Source organism: Panthera pardus, unplaced genomic scaffold (assembly GCF_024362965.1).
Source record: "Panthera pardus isolate Hobbes unplaced genomic scaffold, ASM2436296v1 HiC_scaffold_17, whole genome shotgun sequence".
Classification (NCBI taxonomy): Eukaryota; Metazoa; Chordata; class Mammalia; order Carnivora; family Felidae; genus Panthera; species Panthera pardus.
In genome coordinates, this window is record NW_026526732.1 from 45,875,814 (window position 1) to 45,893,932 (window position 18,119).

General features: G+C 38.6%; 1 protein-coding gene, 1 long non-coding RNA gene and 1 other non-coding gene across 9 annotated transcripts in view; 2 read left to right on the plus strand and 1 right to left on the minus strand.

The window, feature by feature from the left end:
• Positions 1-395: 395 nt before the first annotated feature.
• On the minus strand, positions 396-3,277 carry LOC128777651 (uncharacterized). Of its 2 annotated transcripts, none has more exons than XR_008422907.1 (3): positions 3,173-3,277; positions 2,439-2,608; positions 396-630 (listed from the first exon to the last, which is right to left on the minus strand). It is a non-coding gene; the product is annotated as an uncharacterized LOC128777651 (long non-coding RNA). The 2 variants fall into 2 exon arrangements; XR_008422908.1 differs by lacking the exon at positions 3,173-3,277 and adding an exon at positions 2,767-2,866.
• Positions 826-932, plus strand: LOC128777948 (U6 spliceosomal RNA). Its single transcript, XR_008423238.1, has one exon. It is a non-coding gene; the product is annotated as a U6 spliceosomal RNA (small nuclear RNA).
• Positions 3,278-3,283: 6 nt separating the features above from the next.
• Positions 3,284-18,119, plus strand: part of ROS1 (ROS proto-oncogene 1, receptor tyrosine kinase) — a 116,335-nt gene continuing 101,499 nt past the window's right edge. For all 6 annotated transcript variants that reach the window (XM_019418182.2, XM_053904536.1, XM_053904538.1 and 3 more), the window contains exons 1-4: positions 3,284-3,693; positions 10,289-10,333; positions 11,455-11,514; positions 13,212-13,238. In XM_019418182.2, the coding sequence (XP_019273727.2) occupies positions 3,571-3,693; positions 10,289-10,333; positions 11,455-11,514; positions 13,212-13,238 (255 nt within the window). In that variant the 5' untranslated portion in view covers positions 3,284-3,570. The remainder of the gene's footprint in view (positions 3,694-10,288; positions 10,334-11,454; positions 11,515-13,211; positions 13,239-18,119) is intronic.

Here is an 18,119-nt window from a genome sequence, read left to right on the forward strand (position 1 = left end):
GCTGTTGCTAATGAATTGTAAAACTCATTCTAATAAAGAAATAGCAGAGAAGTTTGTACTTAATGAAATTCCTCACAGTTAATATATTGTCCTAATTAAAGTTTGGATTGTATTGTGTGAGGACTGGTATTATTTAACTAAACTGTGGTAACTAAAATTTCTGCCTTTCAGGGGTGTCTTGCTGGCTTAGTGGGTAGAGCATGTGACTCTTGATCTCGGGGTCATGAGTTTGAACCCATGTTGGGAGTAGAGATTACTTTAAAAAATAATAAAATGTCTGCCTTTTAGAACGATGCAAATGATGACTGCCCATTTGGTGGCCGATTGTATTTTCCAAAGGTAGTGCAGCAATCTCTTCCATTCTACATGTTCTTCTCAAATCTTGCTATTTTCACATCAAGAGGTGGGACCTATTTCCTTCTCCTCGATTCTGGGCAGTTTTATGACTCTCTGGCAACCAATAAAATGCAGCAAAGGTAACTATGATTTCTAAAGCTGAATCATAAAAGACAACGCAGCTTAGCACTGGAGCACTTCCACAAAATCTCTGAGCCACCATGTAAGCTCTCCAATTGCTTGGAGACCATCATGCTGGGAAGAAGTCCAAACAAGCCCATGTGGAGAAATCACCTGGAGAAGATATATGAATTGATTGAGATCCAGTATTATATTATTGGACTGTTAGATTGTTTCCAATCTCTTGATATGAGTAATTCCATAACAAATATCTTTGAACACAGTCCATTTTTCATGAGTGTAACTAAATGCCAGTTAAATTCTAAAAAAACAGAATAAGCACAAAAACTTGAAATTGAAGGCTATTTTGTGCTCGCTTGGGCAGCACATATACTAAAACTGGAACGATACAGAGAAGATTAGCACGGCCCCTGCATAAGGATGACACACAAATTCATGAAACGTTCCACATTTTTTATTTGTTTGCAGTCTTTTTTAACAAATCATACTTTTTAAGTTTGAGTAAAACCAACAAAAAGGATATAAGTTATATCTATAAAATTTTGAGATTAAATTTAGTGTTAAAATGCAAATAATAAGTGAAAAGTGTCCTCAGGGACTGTGTCATTTGTATTGTATTGTATTGATCTTATATATGTACAGTGTACCTAGAGGTAGCAAAATCAGAATTTTTATATTTCGTAATACATACATACCTAGTTAGTATCCAAAAAAAAAAAAAAAAGAATTGAAGGTTATTTCTTTTTCACCTTCCCCCAATAAATCTACATCAAGGAAGTACTTAGCGGTCCATTCTGTTAAGGAAGTAAATGTTATAAATATTATTTGTGCTAATGTGGCACAAGACATAAGTACCACAGTGAAGAGGATGACTTTCGTTAGAATGAGGAAATCCCTTAGACAAGGAAGTTTATTCTCTGACTTAAATGTGTATTTTGTGGAGAGATGGCCATTTTCCTCTGACCAAGAAATCAGAGGGTTGTATATTCTTTAATCTGCATTCTTTAAAATGGAGAGAGTGGGGGCCCCTGGGTGGCTCAGTCGGTTAAGCGTCCGACTTTGGCTCAGGTCATGATCTTGCGGTCCGTGGGTTCGAGCCCCGCGTCAGGCTCTGTGCTGACAGCTCAGAGCCTGGAGCCTGTTTCAGATTCTGTGTCTCCCTCTTTCTCTGACCCTCCCCTGTTCATGCTCTCTCTCTCTCTCTCTCTGTCTCAAAAATAAATAAATGTTAAAAAAAATAAAAATAAAATGGAGAGAATGAACAAAGACCAGGTGGCAAAGATCAGGTAGAAGTTTTTTCAAGACAACAAGCTTTAGTGGTCAATTCTGGAGTCAGTACCGTTTGTCTTTATGTTATAGAGCAGTTTCGTCAACATTTGCTCAAAGATGTTTAGCTTTAAAAAAAAAACCCGGGGTGCCTGGGTGGCTCAGTTGGTTGGGTGTCCGACTTCCGCTCAGGTCATGATCTCGCGGTCTGTGAGTTCGAGCCCCGTGTTGGGCTCTGTGCTGACAGCTCAGAGCCTGGAGCCAGCTTCGGATTCTGTGTCTTCCTCTCTCTCTGACCCTCCCCCGTTCATGCTCTGTCTCTCTCTGTCTCAAAAATAAATAAACGTTAAAAAAAAAAAAAATAAATAAATTAAAAAAACCCCAGGCATGTATTGCTCACAATGAGAACCTGGGGCCAATAAGAAAAGCTTGTTATGTTAGTATAATTTATTTAAGAAGACATGGTATAGTGCTATATGCCAACTAACTTGGATGTAAATTAAAAAAAAAAAAAAGACACCCATCATATTGGATTAGGGCCCAAAGCAATTACCTCATTTTTTTTTTTTATTATTAAAGTTTTTTCCAAAGTTTTGTTTTTTTAATTAAAAAGAAAAAGAAGAAGATGAAGATGAAGACAAAGGCAAAGAAGGAGAAGAAGAGGAAGAAGAAGAAGACATGGAAGTTTGGGGTACCTGAGTGGCTCAGTAGGTTGAGTGTCTTTCTTCAGCTCAGGTCATGACCTCACTGCTCAAGAGTTCAGGCCCCACGTCGGGCTCTGTGCTGAAAGCTCACAGCCTAGAGTCTGCTTCAGATTCTGTCTCCGTCTCTCTGACCTTCCCCTGCTAGCGCTCTGTCTCTCTCTCTGTCTCAAATACAAAATAAAACATAAAACAAATTTAAGAAAAAAGACATGGATACTTAAGTCATAAGAAAAAACAGCAAACACAAAACTATCTGGCCTTAACGAGTTAACCCCCAGCAATCTAAAAAGTAGCTCTCCAGAATGACTCACTTCTGTACCTTGTGGATTTGAAATTCTTAACTTTATCTTGATGTCTGACTCATTGAAATTGTACAATATTTCCTTTTCAAGAGACCTACACTTGTACGTATCTTAGAGAGTGGCTAGTTTCAGCTCTCTGTCTCAATAGCCCTGATAAGGCAGTATTTTAGTTAATATGTAGTGAAGTTCTCAAAGTGCGCTAACAAACTTCCTTGTCTTTACTCACCCTCCGAGTATTTGTCTATTAATTTCAGCTTTATTTGCTTTTTAATTTCAAAATATGTATTTCAGAGGGTTCTGTCCCCCCCCCCCCCCCGTAGCATCGTTTGAGTCTATTTTTCTGATAATTCTTCATTATAATAGTGTCACCGTTTGCTAAAGCGTAGACGGTCCAAACCCAGTTTCCTGCGTAGCTGAACCAACCTCAGAGAAGTGAAGGGGTGGATGATCTCGAGTGTTCCGGTTTCAGACTGCGCACGTGTCACACGCTTGCTGAAATGCAGTTTGCGTTTTCTACGTGGTTTCCTTCCCCCTGCGAAGCGCACTTCTAAGCTCTAACCTTTAGACAGCAGGTGATCTTTATGAGAGTAAAAGGAAACGAAATTATGAAATAGCTGCTCTGGGAATGTTACAAGCTGTCTACGATTCAAAGGTCTAAAGCAAAAGACGTAAATATTATTTTATAAGGCAAAGATACTCTAACATGTCAAAAAAAACACCCCAAACTCCACCAGCCACCCTTTCAACTGAAACTTAAAGAACTGATGTAGTGAAATGGAGAAAATGAGAACAGTCGCCTGAAAGTCGCCATTGGTGAAGTGATGAAGAACATTTCCTGGCTTGGTCTGAAACTTGTCAATTTTGTGAGTCTTGGCTGCATATGGATTTCTGTGGTACAGTGTGCAGTTTTAAACAGCTGCCTAAAGTCATGTGTGACTAACCTGGTAAGTTTTGCTGGTCTAATATTTGTCTTTGCAGGAACTGGAACATGGAAAATTCAGCTTGTTGCAAATGAGTGAGGTATTTTTTCTTTATGAGAAATATTCTCCTAAGAAGTGGTAGCGAAGCCAGAAAGATTCTTTTTCCAAAATAAATTAGGGCTGTTTTTAATTACAGAAGGTAGGGGAGCTATTTTAGTTCTTTAAGTTATCTGTTCATAGATTTGTGTGTGTGTGAGGAGGCATAGGACTTGGGTTACAGAGGCTTCAATGCAATAAATTTTGCATGCTTTAAAAGTATCAATTTAAACTCATTTATTACAAAACCATTTGTTTGTCTTGAAGTCAGAAATAGGTTTGGCCACAGGGCAATGCCTACTAGCTGCAGACGGCAGGCAGTACTGTTTATATTGTGGATGGATGGAGGTATTGGCAGGTGGATGCCCAAGGAAGCAGATACAGATGCCATATAGAACAAAATTTTATTTGAAAAGCAAGAATCGTTTTTAAATTGCTTTACTTCTGTCTGTGCATTTGTAATTTTTTTCAGTTATGAGTGTTTTGGTTAGAAAATTTATGTTTTCCTTCTCATTTCCGGGTGTCGCCCTTCCTATATACATTGTTTCATATCTTTCAGTTATTGTGACTCAGTTGTCCTTAAAACAGCCACTGAATCAACCGTGAAAACTAAATATATTCTAGCCACGGAAAGATGCACCCTTCTTATGTAAAGCAAAGGAAATAGCAAGATAGCTTAAAAGGTTATACTGCTTATAGTCCTACTTTTTAGAATAATAAAAGTACCAAATACAGTACTCATTGTCATGTTAAAGTATTGGAGGTAGAAATCCATGGCAGATAAAAAACAGATTTATTCATGTTACACTCTTCTGGCTTCATTTAAAATATAGTTTAACACACTACCTAAGCTTGCTATGGATAGTAGCACTTTTTAAAGAAGTTTGGTTTTATACAATTCATTGTTGAAGACTTCATTGTCATTAATGTAGAATTGTATGCTTTAGGTTTTTACAGTTGTCATCCAAACTTAAAAATGGAAGAATAAGACTATTAAATGTTTTCTTTACTAAAAAAATTAAACATTTTCTCTGATTATAATAAGAACATATACTCATTGTAAAATATTTATAAGATAGAGAAGAAATAGAGAATAAAGAAAAGAGTATTCTTTCTTCTAACATGTATGTAATTTTACATACAGTTGGGCACTCACCTTTTCCATTTAACATTACATTGTAAGTTTTTCCTATATCCTGAAGTTTTTATGGAAACAAGATCTTGAATATATTTAGAATATTTCCATCCGATAAATGTACCACCATAATTTGTTAATTTCCCCACACTATCAAAACTGATGTTGGTTGCTTCCATGATTGTAGCCTCCCGTTTATTTGCCTTTTTTTTTTTTCTTTTATTTTTCAGTTAGGTTTCGTTTTCTCTTGCCTTTGTGTGGGCTCCTTTGGTCTCAGGCAGTAGGAGTGGACAGTTTGTTCCCTGTTGCACTGCCTTCCGTTTACCACCTACAGACAAAGGCACAGCTGATGTGGTGGCGGCTGCAAGAGACACGGTCTGCCAATTTCACTGGTGACTGTAATAAATGTTCTCCATCTGGGCCTCCCACACAGGACCTGGAGTGACAAAAGCTAGGTGAATAAACAGTGAGCATAGCCATGGATCAGGGGAAAGGATAGGGAAAGTGCTGGAGTTTATTATACTGTGTGAATTTTTTTGTGCTCAATGTTTTTAGCCTGGACATTGGCTGTGAAGGTAAAATCTTTGATGTCACTGGGTGGTTCTTGATAGTGAGGCATCTTTGCCTTTTAAGAAGAAACACGAAGTCTGGTCCAAAGGAATGTTAGAATTGCTGTCCATTAATGCACAAATCATAGTTCTACGCATGAACAGGAGTATTTTACATCAGTTGGGGGATCTGTATGTGTTAGTTGAGTGTGTTAACTGACTTGACATTTTTGAGTTATATGTGCCTGTGCTGCAGAGAACAAAAAATAATTAGTGGTCTTCAGAACCCTAGTATTGTGGGATCCTTTATGAAAGAGAGACAAAAGAGACTCATGGTCAAATAACTTATGGAAATGCTTTTTGCCAGCTTTTTGTAGATTCACAGGCCACAACAATATATTAATGGATTTGTTTAATCATAGTTTTCTGATCTTCTTTGGCAACAAAACGTGTTTTTTTTTTTTTTTTTTTTTTTTGAGTAACAAGTCCCAACAACTGAGGAACTGCTGTTGAGAAATGCTGTTAGAAGCATCAATTCAACTCAATAAAAGACTGTTAGAAACAATAGAGTTCAGAAGGTTATCCTGTTTAAAAAAGCACAAACATCAGTACCTTTCTCGTATATTGATATATAACTTTATAACAAGATAATAGAACAATCCAAACATTCTATAAAATATCCAGAAATTAGCACCATTTGTATTGGTGTGCAAATGGGCAGACCAGTAAAACAGAAGACAGTCTAGAAATTACACCAGGCACTTAAAGGTGTGGGGAATATGATAAAGATGGCAATTCAGACCAAAGTAGAGCTATTTATTTAGAACAAAAAATACCTTCCTTCAGTAGGTGAATGGATAAGTAAATTGTGGCACATCCAGACAAGGAAATATTCAGAGCTAAAAAGAAATGAGCTATCAAGCCATGAAAAGACATGGAGGAAACTTCAAGGTATATACTAAGTGAAAGAAGGCCAATCTGAAAAGACTACGTACCGTATGATTCCAACTACATGACATTTTAGAAAAGGCAAAACTATGGAAGCAACAAAAAGACCTGTGGTTGTGAGGAATGGGTTTGTATGTGGTGGTGGTGGGGGGGGGGTGATGAATAGAGCACTGAGGATTGTTAGAATAGTGAAAATACTCTGTGCGATACAGCAATAGATATGTGTCACTATGTATTTGTCCCACAGAATATACGACTCCATGAGTGAGCTCTAAGGCACGCTACGGACTTGGAGTGATTATATTGTGTCCATGTAGATTTATCCTTAGTAAAAATTGTACTCTTCTGATGAGTGATATTGATAACAGGGGGAGACTATGCATGTGTGGGAGCAGAAGGTATTTGGGAAATCTCCATACCTCAATCTCAATTATGCTCTAAATCTAAAGCTGCTCTAAGATAAAGTCTTTAAAAAAAGTTTAAACAAAATTTTAAAAACCTAACTACAATACTGATTCAAAATAGATTCAAAATAGATTCCAGGAGGTATTAAAAAATAGTGTGCTTTAAAAAAGTAGTGTGATTTAAATATACACAAATAACAAAAAGAAAACAAAACTTTACCCCATAGAAATTTTAACATAAATTATGGAAGAATATTTCTACAATCTTGAAGTGGGAATGCCTTAGGAAGCCTGATTCAAAAATATGCATTATGTTGACAAAGATGAAAAACATTTATAGTTGGCAAAGTTGGGATAAACCAGCACTCTCATGTACAATTGCACATCAAGAAATTTATCTGAGATTATTACTTAACTAACCAAAGATACATCTGCAAAAAGCTGTTTACAGCATGTTTGCACATAACATTACCACTATATTTCCACGTTCCTGGTACTGTACTATTATAACTAATACATTATTATTTGAGTCCTCGCAGAGTTTTGTGAACTAAATGTTATCTCATTTATGTGTCTGATGAGAGTACTAAGTTTAGACAGCACAGGTGACTTTGAAAATATCACATCACGAGCAAGTGTCGCATATGGGACTAAAAGGCAGACTATTCTGCATTTACCAGGGTTGAAAGTATGGAAATGATATTAGTTCTGGTTGAGGTGGGCAGAGTAGACAAGGTTGTGCCCAGAAGTAGGTATGGGTTAAGAAGATTTGAGATCCAGGACTGGGATTGCGTGTTTTAAGCAGATCACTGGAATAGATGGAGCTAAGGTAAACTGGTAAGGATCCTAACTGTAAAGTAAGGAACATGAATTTGGTGAAGATTATAGAAGGTGTTGTGCTTTGGTTAAGAGCACAGGCTCTGGAGACAACTTTCAGATCTCTAAATTTTAACTCTTGGGCAATTTGCTAAACCTCCCTGTGTCTCAGTTGTACAATGGAGTTAAAAATAATGCCTACTTAGTAGGGCTGTTGAGATGTTGAATGAGATTTAGTGTAAAACACCTTGTAGAGTGCCTGGAACATAGGAGCCACTCACTGCATGGTGGCTATAATGATGATGAAGAGTGGGGTGGAGAATACCATGAGATTAGAGAAGTGTGTTGACAAACTCTGTTTCATCAGAACCCTATAGACCTGACTCATGAGGCTACCTTGCCCAAGACCACTTGATGGGCTTTCCATTCAGCCTGTTAAATTTAGTCTTGACTCAGTACTGTTACAATATGGCTTTATGGTCACCAAGAAACATCTGTTAACTTATTGTTTAAAATGGAACGGAGAGGGGTGCCTGGCTGGCTCAGGACTCTTGATCTTGGGGGTGTGAATTCAAGCCCCATGTTGGGTGTAGAGATTGCTTAAAAATAAAACCTTTAAAAATGAAAAAAAGATAAAATAAAATGGAATGGAGAATCTACCCAGCATCCACCCTGTTGTTTTTATGAGCTAACAGATTTTTTTTTAATTTTTTTTTAACGTTTTATTTATTTTTGAGACAGAGAGAGACAGAACATGAACGGGGGAGGGGCAGAGAGAGAGGGAGACACAGAATTGGAAGCAGGCTCCAGGCTCCGAGCCATCAGCCCAGAGCCCGACGCGGGGCTCAAACTCATGGACCGCGAGATCGTGACCTGAGCTGAAGTCGGACGCCTAACCGACTGAGCCACCCAGGCGCCCCTGAGCTAACAGATTTTTGAAGGGATATGAAAATTCGATTGCAAAATGACACTTACATTTGATTTTATATGATTGTGGTTCAATCATATAAAGGAGAATCAAAAGTTTCATTTTGAACAAAATTGTGGAAACAAAGTACTATTGTGCACCTGGTTGTAAAATTAATCTAAAAGATACAGTTCTTACTCTCTAAGTACTTATTATGTAAAAACAAAACATGTTAAGCATAAGTGGTTAAGGAATGGAGGTTAGAGGAATCTTCACTGACACATCAAATGAGAGTGGAAAAGGCAACATTGGTTCTTTGGCTCCTGTGTCTGATTACTTCTCAAGAAAATCCCCACAGTGGTAGGCCACTGTATAAGACTTCCCAGAGATAGGACTTCTGGAGCATTCCTGTGGAATAGACCATCTTGAATTTATGTGTTTATTCCTTCCATATGTATTTATTGAACACCTCTTATCATTCTGGACTGTTATAGGTACTAAGGACAGAGTGAAGAACAAAATGAATGGTGCTTACATAGAAGGGGAGAGAGTGCTCAGTGAACTTAGTGATAAACAGATCGTCTCTTTCCTCTGAAAATAGTGGGCTATTCAGAAAGCCACAAGAGATGCTTAAACCACATACAGGGCCCCTTGGGATTTTCTACCATCTCCTGGAACATATCTTGCTTGCAGTGCTGGGACAGCTAAGGATAGATGGCATGCTCTTTGCTGGATTAATTGTCTTTTCCAATTCAATGGTTCAAATTCAGCAACTTTTCAGGGGAGGTTCTGAGCAATATAGAGGTACTAGGAGTATTCACTTAGTTATCCTCTGCTCATAATTCTAAATCAGTCAGTGAGGCAGTGATCTAAATTAGATCATATCCATAGAACACTGTTCGGGCACATATATGATTATCATAGGCCTAATATTGCCATCTTTTGTAAGCCTTTTCTATTTGCCAAGGGCTCCACTCACATGATGATCAGGGAAAGGATGAACAATTTATGGATTTTTCCCTCTTAGTTCCTATTTCTTTTATTTTACCCCAGCACAAAAAGATCTTAAAATTTGTGAAAATACGAGAAAAAAAGAGTAATCTGATGTTTTCCTATATGTAAAATTCTGAATTTGTATTTCTTCTCTCTTCTTAGTAAGTAAGGTGACTTTTAAAAAATCTGAACTTGGGGCGCCTGGGTGGCTCAGTCAGTTAGGCGTCCGACTTCAGCTCAGGTCACGATCTCGCGGTCCGTGAGTTCGAGCCCCGCGTCAGGCTCTGGGCTGATGGCTCGGACCCTGGGGCCTGCTTCCGATTCTGTGTCTCCCTCTCTCTCTGCCCCTCCCCCGTTCATGCTCTGTCTCTCTCTGTCCCAAAAATAAATAAACGTTAAAAAAAAAATTAAAAAATCTGAACATAATTCATCTTTAACCTATGAATCCTTTAAATGGATGAATTGACTAAAGTCGCAGGTTTATTTAATACCGTGTGAGAATCTATCCAATGTCCTCAACCACTCCTTACAGTCATATCCCCACTCCCACCTTTATCATTTCTGCAGAGTTCTTAGACATTCCATCTTACAATTTGCACTGGCATTTTACCTGATTTCGGGACTGATTTAATGACTTTAAAACATCGTACTTTTTAGTCAGAAAGCATGGAGGAGGCAACGCTATTCCAGGAAGCTTTTTATAAAAAGGTGTGGTAGTTGTACTGAACACAATATTGATAGCTGGTATTTATTATCTCCTTCTTCACTTCAGGGCAGGCAGCTTGACATTGGCATGCCATATAATCTGAGTGAACCGGTGAGTAATCGCTTCCATTGTCTGGAAGTTCACAGTGTTTGTATTGATAAAAATGGGGCAATGGTCAGATTTTATTATAATGAAAATGTTCCCTAAGTAAAGTCTCATTTATTGGTCCTGGATGGAGGAAACTCAACTGAAAATAGTGAGACGTCAGAATTATAGAATATTCAAAAATGAGCTCAGGCACAGTGTTTTGAAGAGGAAAGAACACAGGACAAATACAACTCTGTGATTTTGGTTCTACCTTACTGTGTGGCTTTGGATAAATACTTAATATTTCTGAGACTTAGTTTTATTATATGCTGTCTGAGAGGGTTGGATTAGATGGTCTCCAGTGTTTCCTCTAACAAGTACACTTATGGTTTTATTACTTGCCCGCACCTGTATCCATTTATTCAACAAGTGTTTAGTGACTCAAAATATAAACATGAACAGACTTCCCAAGCTGTTGATCTATTTAGGTTTTGATATGCTGCCTTCTGGTTGAGTTCCCAGTTTTGAGTTTTGCTTGTTTTTTTTTTAACTATTTAAGTTTATTTCTTTCTTTTGAGAGAGAGAGAGAGAGAGAGAGAGAGCACACAAGTGGGGTGGGGGCAGAGAGAGGAGGAGAGAGAATTCTAAGCAGACTCTGCACTGACAGCCCCGATGTGGAGCTCAGACTCATGAACTTTAAGATCATGACCTGAGCCAAAACCAAGAGCCAGATGCTTAACCAGTTGAGCCACCCAGGCACCCTTGGGCTTGGCTTGTGCGTGAGGACATGGCACGGACACACAGTATGCTCAATGCCATGTTGTCCAGGACTTTACCTGCTGCCAGCCACCCGGTGGACAGTGTGTTCCCTGAAGGTTGGGTGCTCTCTGGCTTCTAGGCCTGCCCACCCCACCCCACCTGTACTCAGCAATCCCGCAGCCCTGTAGTGAATCACACCAAGCCCTGCTCTGCCTGTAGATATGAGGGCTCTGCTTAGAATTCCAAAAGTCTTGATCCTTCTGAGGCCACGGATTCCTGGGTAGATATCTATTTCTAAAACACTTTTTGTTACTAAGTTGTATTACCAGGTAACAAGAAAAAGTCACACTTTTTAGTCACCATTGTCTCTTTATTATCTTTTGCAGTGCATCCAAGGATGTCATTTTTGGAACTCTGTAGATCAGGAAAACTGTCCTTTAAAGTGTGTAAGTATTAATTATGTTTCTGTTTTGATACTAATAATGCCTTCAAGAGAAAAGTCATCTAGGAGGATTCCCATTTGAATTCCCACTGGGTTTCAATTAGTTTGCTTGACTCTAAAGTAAAAGTATGATAGCCTGAATGATACATAATTTGAGATAAACATTACTAATGCAACTGGAGACCAAGGGAGTTTAATGAAAACCATGGAACCCAGGAATGTTCAATTGCTCCAAACCATAAAGGCCTTTTAGTAGAATGTCAGACCTTTGTTAAATTTCCTAGTCTTACGCTTCTCAAAATTTAAAGCACAATAATCTAAGGATCTTGTTAAAATGCAGATTCTGATTCTGTAGATCTTGGGTGGGACATGAGATTCTGTACTTGTAACATGCTCCCAGGTGATGTGATGCTTGTAGCCCTTGGATTACACTTGGATAGCAAGGCCCTAGATCATGTTGAAAGTTTCTCTGCAGGGAACACGGCAGCAACCTAATCCAGGAATCATAGCCCCTACGTTCACTCCACTCTATGTAGAAAATACATCCCCAAATAGTTGATTTTTAATTTATCCCAGCTTTGCCATTTAGTGTATAACTAGGCAAGGTACTTAACCTCTGGGTACTTTACTTTCCTCATCAATAAATTAGGATAATAATAGAATCTCCTCCCTAAGGACAAGGCCCTATACACTGTAATTACTCAGATCTAATGAAGAAGAATTTTGTTATTTAAAAGTGAGTTGGTTCCTTTTTTCAGATTGTTCAGGTTGGAGGTTAAATCATGATAATTTTGGGGGTAATTTTAATATTGTTTTCTATTAATAAGTAAAACTATATCATTGAAATTTAAATAAGGACATTAACTTTTCCTTACAAATGGTGCTCATAGCTCTTCCTGTATGATATGTCCGCAGAAGTCACTATTATGGGAGTTGCTTAGGCCGACTCTCACATTTGTGACTATGTGCCCCATAGAATGGAAGTTACCAAAACGTGGAACAGGTGCTATCTGGATTTTGGAGCTATTACACATTCTAAAAACACTCTTACCTTTCTTTTGGTACCACTTTTTACAAATTTCAGCTAAGATCGTTACTTGTTTGGTTTGTGTTTGCTATCTTTTGCTCTGGCACGTAAACCCATCAGAGTGGGTCTCTCTCCTTCTGGTTCACACTGTGTCTACCACACAGAACACAGTGAGGGGCACATAGCAGGTGCTCAGAGAACACTTGCTGGGTGAATGAATGGGAAGTACCATTTGTTGCTGGCAACAGTCCAGGCAATAGAGTGGGCACCGGAGCAGCCAGTCTGGGCAGAGGAACCTACTGGCCTTTGCTAGCCAGAGCGGTGGGTGGTTTCCATTTCAGCTTCTGTCTCCACTGGGCATCTGCCAACACCTCTTCATTTGCTAACCTGGTCCATCACAGATTACCTCTTAGTTGCCTGGGATTTTCTAGTAGACATCAGGCTCCACCATTTTTCCAGTGATGCAAACATGATTTTTATAGCTGTTCATACAGTGTGGCCTGCCTGGAGAGAAGGCCCAAGTCTGGGCTTCTTGGTCTTGATTGTTTTTATTGGTTATTTGTCAATGGTGAGGCAAGAAATTAATTTGAAACAAAAATATACCAAAGTGTCATTAAAATTATTTACAACTTTAAGGATTTTAAGTGGTTTTCTTTTTCTTTTTTTCCATGCAGAACGACACATATGCCACTGTTTGTGAGGTGAGTTGGCAATCACAGAGATGTCATCAAACTCCATGTTTTCATCTATTATATTTAAAAAGCTATTGAAATAAGAATGAAGAAGCCAGGGCATCTGGGTGCCTCAGTTAAGTGGTTAAGTATGGGACACTTGATTTTGGCTCAGGTCATGATCTCACAGTTTCCTGAGTTTGAGCCCTGTGTTGGACTCTGCATACCAATTGAGTAGAGTCAACTTGGGATTCTCCCTCTCTCCTTCTCTCTGACTCTCCCCTGCTTGCACTTTGTCTCTTTCAAAATAAATTAATTAATTAAAAAGAGAGAGAGAGAGAGGCACTTGGGTGGCTCGGTCAGTTAAGTGTCCGACTTTGGTTCAGGTCATGATCCCTTGGTTTGTGAGTTTGGTCATGATCCCTTGGTTTGAACCCTGCATTGGGCTCTTTGCTGTCAGCACAGAGCCTGCTTGGGATCTTCTGTCCTCCTATCTCTCTCCCCCTTCCCTGCTTGCTCTCTCTTTCTGTCTCTCTCTCAAAAAAAAAAAAAAAAAAATTAAAACAAAAAAAAGAATGAAGAAGACTTAGTGATTCTCAGAGCACAGAAATGCTCACCTGGGAGTGCTATAAATGTGGGTATAAAAATGACTGTGAGATTCCATTTTGACACAAATATTTGCTGTTTTATATACCCATGTGCATATATATATGTGTGTATATGTATACACACTTTCACATATATACATATATACTACTCTAATTTGATTGGACAGTTTCTATTCTGAGTGTCTGGTGGGGAAAGGGTGGTTGGAGGAGGGGGAAAGTACACATCTAGGGATACCCTTACCTCTGCTGATCTCATTTTCTTCCCCACAAATCACAGTGGTCTGTCATTAATACAGAACATTAAAAAAAGAACACTGTAGTTGCAATTTTCTTCCTTATTCAACAAACTCCTTTGACAACATTTTAAAGCACAGCTTTTAAAATATTTTATTTTTTATTTTTTTCCCCTGCTGTGATAATATGACACTTGATGCTGACTCTGGCTGTTCAGATCTCTTCTCAGCACACTGCCTGTTCCCCCTGCCCATGCTGGTCCCTCCCCTGCATTGGATTTTCTCTTCTTTTTCAGAAAGACCGTAGAGATTTTGATCATTTCTTATTTGATCTTCCTCAACTGTTTTGGATTCTGTGGCCCTCAGAATTAGTTTTAGGTTGACAACAGATGTTTATGAAGAAACTGCATTATTTCTCAGCTTAAAGTTTATGTTGTATTCTATGCAAATGTCCTTGAAACCAGGGAGCGGAACTATTTTCTTCTGCCCGGGAAAGGAGTATAAATTATCATCCATTAGCAAAATAGGACAATGTCTTTTTACTAGAGAATAAAAGTAAAAAACAAAAAACATTACACTGGAACATATTCTCAATAGTCTGTGCTTACTTTTCACCTCAAGTGATTTTTTTCCTTGGGGATAGATGGAAGGGTCAGGGTTGGCTAAGAAGTGATAAAAACAGAGGGGAAAATTCACTCCGTATGTAAAAAAAACAATTATAGGTCTTTCTTGATTGAGATAAAAAAAAAACTGCCTGAGAATCTTTTTATATGATTAAAGTAAAATTACCTCCCCCTCTCCCCAAACCATCCCTGGGGAGACTGTGTCAAGAAAGGCAGAGAGAGTTCAAGGCTCTCAAGTGCTGAAGCAGCCCAGGATTGGATTTCTAATGCTGTAGCTCCCAGGCAATCATTGTGCTGCCCGGTTGTCTGTGTTTATATAATGTATATCTTTTCTCACAGTGTTATAACTTCCATAATTATTCTGTTCTTTTCTATTAGTACTTGGCTATTTTACACTTACAATTTTTTTAATGTTTATTGTTGAGGGAGAAAGAGAGAGAGAGAGAGAGAGAGACAGAGCACAAGTGGGGGAGGGGCAGGGAGACAAGGAGACGCAGAATTCGAAGCAGGCTCCAGGCTCCGAGCTGTCAGCGCAGAGCCCCATGTGGGGCTCAAACCCACCAATCATGAGGTGATGACCTGAGCCTAAGTCAGCTGCTTAACCGACTGAGCCACCCAGTTGCCCAGATACTTTGCTATTTTACACTTTAAATAAAGTAGAACTGAATAGCAATACATGCTTTATAGATATGGAGATCGAGATAGGTATGTGGAAGGAGACTTAAACTCAGTTACCCACACCTGCAGGAAATCAAACTCTTCAACCATTAATGCGTCAACCCAGGAAGCTGGGAATTTCTGCACATGGTCCTTGGAGGAAATAGTCTTGAAAATGTTAGCTTAACAAAGTATAAGTTGGAAAATGATGTTAGCCCGTGAGAGGGCTTATCCCTGGTAATTAAAAACACAAATTAGATTATATTGTTCCTAAAAATATTTTTATGGCTTTGCATTGCTGTTTCAGAAAAATTATGAACTACCATTTGCTGGCTCCCCGGCCTCTTCTTGCACCCCTCTCCCTGTTCTCTGTGCCGGCCACACTGGCCTTTCCCTCTTCTGAGCACAGGAGGCACATTCCTGCCTCCCAGCTTTTGCCCTTAAGACCCATAGGAGCCCAGCTCCTTGAAATCACTTAGGCCTTGCTCTAGGGTCATCTTTGCATGGTTCTTTCTGAGCGCCCTGATGAGACAGCCTTCCTGCCCAGTCAGGACTTGCCTTCAACTTGTCTTATTTTCTTCATAGTACTTTTCATTATCTGAATTTTATTTTATTTTATTTTATTTTTTATGGCTTTTTTCTTTTGTAAGTTTGTTTGTTTATTTATTTATTGAGAGAGAGAGAGAGACAGAGACAGAGAAAGAGAGAGAGAGAGAACAAGCTGGGGAGGGGCAGAGAGAGACGGAGACAGAGGATCCAAAGTGGGCTCTGTGGTGAGAGCAAATAGCCCGATTCGGGGCTTGAAGTCAGGAACCAGGAGTTCATGACCTGAGCCCAAGTCAGTTGCTTAAGCAACTGAGCCACCCAGTCAATCACCCCTGAATGTATTTTGTTTAAAAGATTTTTTACTCTGTTGTTGTCGGTCCTCTTCTAAGAGAACGTACATTCCATGAAGGTAGGGAACTTACTGGTCTTGCTCCCTGCCAGATCCTTCAAGCCTAAACCCGTGCTTGGCACACACAAAAAATGTACTCAGCAAACACGTTTTGAATGAATGAACAGTGTTTTAGGGAAAAAAGCCACAATTCATATGGAGAGGCTGTAACTAGGGGCATCCCAGGAGGGTGTGTCCTCCTTGTGCTACAGGAGTAAGAAAAGGCATTTTGCAGCATGTGAGCCAGTCTGATAAACACAGGAGTGGAGCCAGAGGACAATGAGACAAGTGGTTTTACTACTATGGGAGAAATGGCAGTAGGGACTAAAACAGAGACAGCAGGTCGATGTAGCCCCTGGGAAGCATGCACTTGGCTTCTGCAGTGGGAATGGTAGCTCAGTAGCCCGGAATAAATACACTGTATAATTGCCCCATCCACGGGCTCTGGGCTCAGGTTCTCTGGATTCCTTAAATCCAAAACCTTTAGATGCTCTCTAGGCAATTTGAGCACTGGGTAATGTCATGAGAAGTCCAACGTTAGATAACAGAGAGAGGGAATCTAATATACAGTGTTGTGTCCACTTGATATAATATTTAAACTCCTTAGAGCAGAAACTTCCAGTTTTATGACTACAAGTCCCGGAGAGCTATGTACAGCATGGTGATTATAGCTAATAATACTGCATTATATACCTGAATGTTGCCAAGAAAGTAGATCTTAAATGTTCTCACCCCAGAAAAGAAATGGTCATTGTGTGATGGGATGGCGATGTTAGCAAATGCCATTGTGTTAATCATTTTGCAACATATAAATATATCAGATTAACATGTTGTACACCTTAAATTTACACAATTTATATGTCAATTACATCTCAATAAGGCTGAAAAAAAATACAAGGTTCACAAAGTAACAAAACATTTAAACTCCTAGATAGATCAGAATTTTATTTATGTATTTTCCCCTGAAAAAAAAATGCAGGAAAAATAAGCCCACAATTTCCTGGGCAGTCAGTACTAGCTGTATTTCCAAATAAACACTATTCCATCTCCTTTCTTCTTCCTTGGTGACTTGGAAAAAAATTTCCATGTTACATGATAATTTTGTTGCCACTTGGTATATTTATTCTCCTCAGGTAATGAACATGTTGAATGCATTTTATTGAAACCTGCAATAAGGATGTGAAAAGTATACTAAACCCTTAAGTTAAATAATCCTGAGCCCAGACTGAGGTATTTAAATTAATCCTTAACTAAGCAAACCCGAGCTTATCAGCCTGTACTTCCTTTGAGTGCCCAGGTCAAACATTGTGCAGCTAGTATTTGTAAATTACCTGGGATGTTTAGGGCAATTGTGTTGTGTCATCGTTTCCACCATCATCATGAGAAACAATAGCATGTTGTCTTAGGTATTATAATTGCAAATTGACTGAGAGCAGGAATATGGATCATAATTGTGCTACAGTCACAATTTGTGCCTTTTCTCCAAGAGTTTTTTCCCCTTCCTTTCTTTTCTTTTCTCTTTCTTGTTTTGTATTCTTTCTTTCTTTCTTTCTTTCTTTCTTTCTTTCTTTCTTTCTTCTCTTTCTTTCTTTTTTTCTTTCTATCTTGAATGCTAATGTATCTGTTAAGAGTTGCAGGAAATTTGTGTCTTAGTTATGAAAATGTTTACTCTTTTCAGTTAATGAAGCAAAATGTTAATCATTGTTAGGTTTTTGTAGACCTTAAAATTTAACATTACTATTTTTAAAAATTTTTAAAATTTTTAAATTTAAATTCAAGTTAGTTAACATATAGTGTGATAACTTTTTCAGGAGTAGAATTCAGTGATTCATCACTTACATATAACACCCAGTGCT